Raw genomic sequence first — 7,746 nt, 5'->3', positions numbered from 1 at the left:
AAGATTGAAGGTCATCAATTGTTCAGTCATAAGAGAACTGTGCTCTTGTAGAGTTCCCACAAGACAAAACATTCTTTCTATCTCCGCCCATACTTTTCCTTCTGCAGCCATTGCAATGACTTTAATTCCCTCCAGGGGGGTTTCTATCTTTTCCAACAGTCTGTTACTTTGTTGTTCACAGTCACCTTGTTTCCAATCAGTTAACTTTTAATGTAACACTTTTAATCCAAAAAGATATTATTAACACAGTTCCAATCTTTAGTCTCCCGTTTGACAGCTCTTTTGACAGCTGTCAAACTCCTTGTTCATTTTCTCGGGCTCACGCACAGGGCACTTCCCGGGTCTAGGGGGGGGGGTCAACCCAGAAAGAAAAGCCTCTGAAATTTCTCTCTCTTCCTCTCCAGCACAAATACTTCTTGATCCAATTTGTGAAAGTTGTCTATTTAAACACCAACGTCTTTTCCGACCTAGTGGTCTCTCTTTGCTTTAGATCCTTTAGTGGAGGGGGGAGTGTGGACTTCCTTTTTAACACGTCCCCCCGATCGTACTTAAATTCAAAAATAAAATCTTTTAGTGCCGAAATTTCCTCTACTCACGGGTTGCATTTTCCAGTCCAATTTCAGAAAGAAAGATAGCGCTCTTCGGTCCTGGCTCGCGGCTTCGCTCCGCCGAGGTAGCGATGGACTCTCAGCACCACGCCGCTCCCCAGTCCACTCCGCAGCCTTTAAAAAGGCTCTTCGCGGGTTGGGGAGGGCGCTTAAGGTGCCCACCGAGTCACGAAGTCCGCAGGCTTCCGCGCCTGCGGTTTTTAAGGGTCCCCGTGTCGCCGGCACGGCAAGACCCGTCCTCGACGGAGCCGACTCCCTCCGGAGCTCGGAGGAAATCCGCCATTACCCGTTCGCGCTATCCCGGAAGTCCCCGCCGCAACCCCAGAGTTGGTCACGACTGGACCTAATGGTCAGGGGTCCCTTTACCTTTACCCAGGTTAGAGAAGAGTTGAACTCCAACTCCCATCAGCCCCAGGCAGCATGGCTCACAGTGAGGCATGATGGGAGTTGGGGTCCAATAGCACCTGGCTGTTTGACAGGTCCCCTTTCCTGTACTGGGACGGCCATTTTGCTTAGAGGAGTTGATTTTCTGCCGGGTGCTGCTGGAGCAGGAAAGTTTACCCCGGCTAAAATCCTTCCTTTAATGCAAAAGGGGCAAGAGTGTCCCTTCTCTTACACACACACACATCTGGTAACCCAATAGCTATGGAGGGTGCCAAACAGACACTCCCAGCGCAAGGCAAAACCAGATCTCGCTCCGATTCGCCAAGAACTTGAGGTCAACAAAACAAGCTGTGAAAATATGAAATTGCAGCGAAGGAGCGTAACCCCTTACGCACCAAGAGCCTGGGGTTATCTGGGGCCATTTGGAAAAGAGGTCCTTTCTCAGATGGGCTAAACGTTCCGGTTTTCTTTTGCCCATCATCTTCAGATCTTTCCAGTGGCCTCGGGCACAAAATGGAAAATGCCATTTCCAACACAGGCTTTCTGTGTGTGTGCAAGTACAGCTGTTGACATCTGGTACCAGAGGTTTTCTTCTGCGGCAGCTACATGGAACAGAGCTCCCTCCCAAAAGGCCACACCCTGGCATGTTTTGTGGGACAGCCCAGGGGAATTGGGAGACACCCTGCAAAAGTTTACCAAGTGAGAAAAGCTGATCACCCCCTCCTCACAAAATATGGGGAGCCACACCCCAAGCCACCACTTCTTCTGCATTTTGGAATAGTGGCTGGATGTTGTGTTTGCTTATTCCTTAAATATTTTTTGAAATTCCGCTGCTTGACCCAACACCCCCCCCTCCCCGCTTCCATTTCCCATTTATCAAAAATAGTTTTGCCCCTTCAAGAGTTCAGGAATGTAGGAAGCACTGCCTTATAATACCGGGTTAGACTCTCAGTTATTCAGGCTCAAGATCATCTCTTCTGATGCTAGCAGTGGTTTTTGCGGGGTCTTTCCTGTCACCTGGTCCTTTTAACCTGGAATGGCCAGAATCTGAACACCTGAATCTGGGATGTTCTCCATATAAAGCAAGAACAGGGAACTGTGGTCTTCCAGTTGCGCAACCTTTGCAAACCACCCTGTGTCTCTTAATGAAGAGTATATAAATCTAATACGCAATGATATCTTGACCTCTGGCCATGCGGACAGGGGCTGATGTGAACTGGACTTCAATCACATCTGGAAGGCTGCGGATGGTTCATCCCAGCTCCAAGGATGCTTTAAAATTTTTATTTTAAAGGTATAAGTTGCTACCCTTCAACCTCCAGCATCCTCCCCGCTGCCTGTAAGGTCTGTAGAAATCAAATCTTAAGCCAGTTCATGGGGGTGGCAGCTCCATCTTGCCTGCAAAGCAGAAACGTTAACAATTCATTGCACATGGCCAAAAAGATCTCCTGCAGCGCTCTTCACTCTCTGCAGCTGGTCAGCTTGAACTGTCACTAACATTACACAGCAATTCTTATTTCTTAAAGACCAATACAGCCCGGTACATTTTGCGCCCGTGCTGGATGGGTTATTGGACAGCAAATTAACGCAGTGTAGAGCCTAGGACTTGCCGATCAGAAGGTCGGCGGTTCGAATCCCTGCGACGAGGTGAGCTCCCGTTGCTTGGTCCCTGCTCCTGCCAACCTAGCAGTTCCAAAGCACGTCAAAGTGCAAGTAAATAGGTACCGCTCCGGCGGGAAGGTAAACGGCGTTTCCGTGCGCTGCTCTGTTTCGCCAGAAGCAGCTTAGTCATGCTGGCCACATGACCCGGAAGCTGTACACTGGCTCCCTTGGCCAATAAAGCGAGATGAGCGCTGCAACCCCAGAGTCGGCCACGACTGGACCTAATGGTCAGGGGCCCCTTTACCTTAGAAAGGTCTCTTAAAATGCTATTAAAAAATTCCTTCCAGTAGCACATTAAGAGACCAACTAAGTTTGTTATTGGTATGAGCTTTCGTGTGCCTGCACACTTCTAAAAATGCTGTTATTTCCCAGTAACCAGAGGTGTGTGAGCAGAAATAGCCATTGCTCAAGCACAGAAACTGGTACTAGATACAAAACTCAGCATGCCGAGTCTCCTTGCTATACCCTTAAAACAGGTTTCTAGTTCTTAAGGCTGCAAATAAAGGCTCAACAGCAACTGGCCAGCACTTGACTGGAGTCTGAGAAACTGTATGGGTACAGCAGTGCAGCCAGAGCCAGATTTCCCAATGGTTAAAGCAGCAAAGTATTAATGCTCTGACTCTTTCTCTGTATTCCCTACAAGTTTATACTCCAGCCAGATTATTATTATTCCTAATACAAAAGGCAGCATTTTGGAATTAAAACCAGTTAGAAGCTGGTTAAAGCTAAACCATGGTTAGCACACAGGAGAAAGTGCTCCTTCAGAAAGGGAGGGAATTCACACAGAGGGGCCCTGTGGGAAATTGTTAGCCTGATGTCGGTCCTGCGTCCCCGTTCTTCCACGTTCTCCCCCCACCTTCCTTGTGTTCTTTGCAGCAAGGGTTCCCCCAATGCCCTTAATCCAAGATAATCCGTTAGGATGCCACAAAGCGACAGTCCAGACTCAACACATGCAACTGCGAGACGTTCCTGGGACGAGCATTCCTGAGGCATGACTCCCTGCAAGTTTAGCCGAAAAGAATTTCCTGCCCTTTATAACGTAAGAAGAAAGGTTGGTCCTGGGGATGAGGCAGATATTTTAAGAGAGGAGAGGATGGGCTTGGCAAGAGGCTGCCACTTGCTCCCTTCCCGTCTCCAAATAATCTATAGCTGGGGCTCAGCAAATGCCACTTCTTTGCAGGCTGGCTGAGCTAACGTAAAATTTGGTGCTGCGCACAGAATTCAGGATAGTGGAGTTGCAGTTCCGGAGTTGTAAGAACACTTCGCGCCAGCAGAGGCTGATCAGCTGCTTCAGTGGGATTAAGCTACCACATTCCATCACTTTGGGAGGAATGAAACAAGGAAGGAAGGAAGGAAGGAAGGAAGGAAAGCAGCAGCAAGCAGATTTCCTTCTTAAGGAAATCAGCCCTGAGTGCTCACTGGAAGGACAGATCCTGAAGCTGAGGCTCCAAGACTTTGGCCACCTCATGAGAAGAGAAGACTCCCTGGAAAAGACCCTTATGTTGGGAAAGATGGTGGGCACAAGGAGAAGGGGACGACAGAGGACGAGGTGGTGGGACAGTGTTCTTGAAGCTACCAGCATGAGTCTGACCAAACGGCGGGATGCAGTGGAAGACAGGAGTGCCTGGCATGCTCTGGTCCATGGGGTCACAAAGAGTCGGACACGACTAAACAACAACAACAAAGCAGATTTCCTGGCACTGAGCTGCAGAAAAGGTCTATGAGCAAGAACAGCCCATCTCATAAGGGTGAAATCATCACAAAGCAGGGAGGCAAAGCTGTGTGTCTATGGAGCCTCCCCCAGGAAAAGTCCACCCAGCATGACCCAAATTTTTGGAGGCAGCAGTGCTGCTGCTGCGGGGAGGGAAGCTTTGCTGACCCAAGCAGGAACAGAGCATCCCCACACTGTGGTTTAGCCGTTGTAAATCCGAGACGAGAGCAGCCTAAAAAGAAAAATTGTGCATAGGTCTCCGTGACCTTATTTTAAGTGGGGGGAAAGACAAGACACGGGGGGGGGGGGGGGAGAGAGACAACTCAAATAAGCAAAGGGTTGATGCACCTTACCTTAAAATGCATGGGGGGAAAATTGAGGGGAATTTTAAATCTGTGCAATAAGCTAAACCATGGTTAATGCTAAACCTAATAAACATTAGTGAAAGCCGAAGTGTCTGGCAGATGATCACTCAAAACTTGGTTTACTACAGCACAGTACAGTTAAAAACAACAGTGAGATCAGCCATTCCTTGAGAGCAGTTTGAATTTTTTGTTGCTCTTCACTCCCAGGTCTGGCTTGTGGAGGTCGATGGCTTCTTAACCATAGTTCAGGGAGGAGGCCTGGGCTTAGAAGTAATGCTAAGCTTTGGTTAATGACAACTAAGGTTTGCAAACTATGAACCACGGTTAACAAATGGCCTTTAGCTGTAGTTATCAAGCCAGAGTTAAACAGGAGGGCTGGGATTATATGTAATGCTAAACCATGGTTTGGCATTATGTGAAAATCAGTGTGGGTGGGGGGGGGGCAGTTAAGAGAGACATCACAGAAATTTACAGCAGGTAATCTCCAAACCACCCCCATAATACTAAAGCCACTGAAGATCCCAAAGGAAAGGAAGTAATTCACACATAATTAACACTGTGTTAGATACCTGAATCTTGCTGTTAAATGAAAGCTGGATTTTACACCCAGTGACACATGCACAGTCCTGGAGGAAATTTCTTACCCTAAAGCCTTGTGAGAAGAAACAGGAGGAGGGAGAAGCAGAGGGGTCGTTTTGGTGTATTATTATTATTAACTTAAAACACCCAAATGAATTTATTAAATCCAGAGTCTGTTATTAGGATGTAATGATGAGAAACCGTGTTTTGCTATCTTTTGTTCTGATCATCAGCTCTCTTTATGAAACGGAGACACAACTTGGAGGAAAACTCCTTAATAACAATGTCCTAAATACCCGCACAATGGCATGGAGGTCACAATGATTACTGGTTTGAGTTTTGCTTTTAAACATAGAGATTTACGGAGGGGCGGGGGGAAGTGGGTGGGTGAGGTGAGGTTTCTCTCTCATGGATACAGCTTATCACATCGAACTCCACCAACATTTCAAGCGGTCTTCCTCCCACCCCACCCCGCCCCCTCCCAAAAACCCGCCCCAGCCGCCGCCGCGTGTTTACTGGAATAGAGAATAAAACGCTTTGGACCCTGGAGGGCCGAAGCAACTCTGCTTGTCTCCCCCACCCATTTTGCTTTCTGTCCATTATCCAACAGTGAGAGTGTCAGGTTAGGGATCTTAAAAAATAAACGCGGGAGCAGGTTAATCTTTCTTCTTCTCCTCCGCCGTTTTCGAAGGGAGTGCTTCGGCCGCGCCGTCTGGCAAGCTCGCCGAGGTGGCTGCGGGAGTGTCGGCGGCTCCCCTCTCCGTCGCTGCTGCGGGGGCACCGTTTGCCGGGCCCTCCGTTACCGCCCTGACGGCCCTGTTGGCCAGCACTGCAGGGCCACCGTCCTGCTGAGCAACGCTCGGCGTCGCGGTCCGAGATACTTGGTCCTCCCCGCTGATCCCGAACTCGTTGACGCGGGTCGGATCCACCCGGTAGATCCACCGCTGGTAGAGGTAAATGAAGAAAACGACATCTGCAGGAGGAGGAGGAGGAAAGGCCAGGCGTTACAACAGGGTAGGAGAAAGAGGGGCACTTTGGCTCGGAGTTTTCAATAGATTTGTCCCAAGGATCACAGAATTGTAGAGTTGGAAGGGACTACGAGGGTCATCTATTCCAACCCCCTGTAATGCAGGAATCTTTTGCCCACGACCAGGATTAAGAGGCTCATGCTCTACCAACTGAGGTATCTCAGACCTCTTAGAAGCCCGTTTGGCACATTTATTTAATATTTCCATACACACACACAGGAACCTGTATGAATAGGGCAGCTGTTTATCAGCTTGATCTGGTACACAGGCTAAGACCCTACCTGCCCGCAGACTGTCTTGCCAGAGTGGTGCATGCTCTAGTTATCTCCCGCTTGGACTACTGCAAAGCACTCTATGTGGGGCTACCTTTGAAGGTGACCCGGAAACTACAACTAATCCAGAATGCGGCAGCTAGACTGGTGACTGGGAGCGGCCGCCGAGACCATATAACACCGGTCTTGAAAGACCTACATTGACTCCCAGTACGTTTCCGAGCACAATTCAAAGTGTTGGTGCTGACCTTTAAAGCCCTAAACGTTCTTCGACCCAGTATACCTGAAGGAGCATCTCCACCCCCATCGTTCTGCCCGGATGTTGAGGTCCAGCTCCGAGGGCCTTCTGGCGGTTCCCTCACTGCGAGGGAAGCTACAGGGAAGCAGGCAGAGGGCTTCTCGGTGGTGGCGCCCACCCTGTGGAACGCCCTCCCATCAGATGTCAAAGAGATAAACAACTGCCTGACATTTAGAAGACATCTGAAGGCAGCCCTGTTCAGGGAAGTTTTTAATGAGTGACATTTTAATGTATTTTTAATCTTTGTTGGAAGCTGCCCAGAGTAGCTGGGGAAACCCAGCCAGATGCGCAGGGTACAAATAATAAATTATTATTATTATTATATACAGAAGTCTGCACATTGTCCGGGAATCACTCAATAATAATAATAATAATAATAATAATAATTTTTATTTATATCCCGCCCTCCCCAGCCAAAGCCGGGCTCAGGGCGGCTAACAACAATCAAATAAACAATCAAATAATAACACATTCTAAAAATATTTCATTATAAAAATTAGTTAAAATCAAATTGATGGCAACCGATTAAACAAAATTCTGTGCAGGTTGCCAGAGGAGGGAGTCAGGCTGCGCCCTGACCAAAAGCCTGGCGGAACAACTCTGTCTTGCAGGCCCTGCGGAAAGATGTCAGGTCCCGCAGGGCCCTAGTCTCTTGTGACAGAGCATTCCACCAGTTTGGAGCCGCAGCCGAGAAGGCCCTGGCTCTAGTTGAGGCCAGCCTAACCTCTCTGAGGCCTGGGACCTTGAGGATGTTATTATTTGCAGACCGTAGGTTTCTCTGTGGGGCATACCAGGAGAGGCGGTCCCGTAGATACGAGGGTCCTAGGCCGTATAGGGCT

At 48.7% G+C, this 7,746-nt stretch overlaps 1 protein-coding gene across 2 annotated transcripts in view; it reads right to left on the bottom strand.

The window, feature by feature from the left end:
• Nucleotides 1-4,830: 4,830 nt before the first annotated feature.
• Nucleotides 4,831-7,746, bottom strand: part of CLPTM1 (CLPTM1 regulator of GABA type A receptor forward trafficking) — a 32,201-nt gene continuing 29,285 nt past the window's right edge. For both annotated transcript variants that reach the window (XM_083515871.1, XM_083515872.1), the window contains exon 14: nucleotides 4,831-6,282. In XM_083515871.1, the coding sequence (XP_083371997.1) occupies nucleotides 5,966-6,282 (317 nt within the window). In that variant the 3' untranslated portion in view covers nucleotides 4,831-5,965. The remainder of the gene's footprint in view (nucleotides 6,283-7,746) is intronic.

The sequence above is a fragment of the Podarcis liolepis genome (genome assembly GCF_965112155.1).
Source record: "Podarcis liolepis genome assembly, chromosome: 7".
NCBI lineage: Eukaryota > Metazoa > Chordata > Lepidosauria > Squamata > Lacertidae > Podarcis > Podarcis liolepis.
The sequence above is the reverse complement of the archived record's forward strand: the minus strand, read 5'-3'. Positions and strand labels throughout refer to the sequence as shown.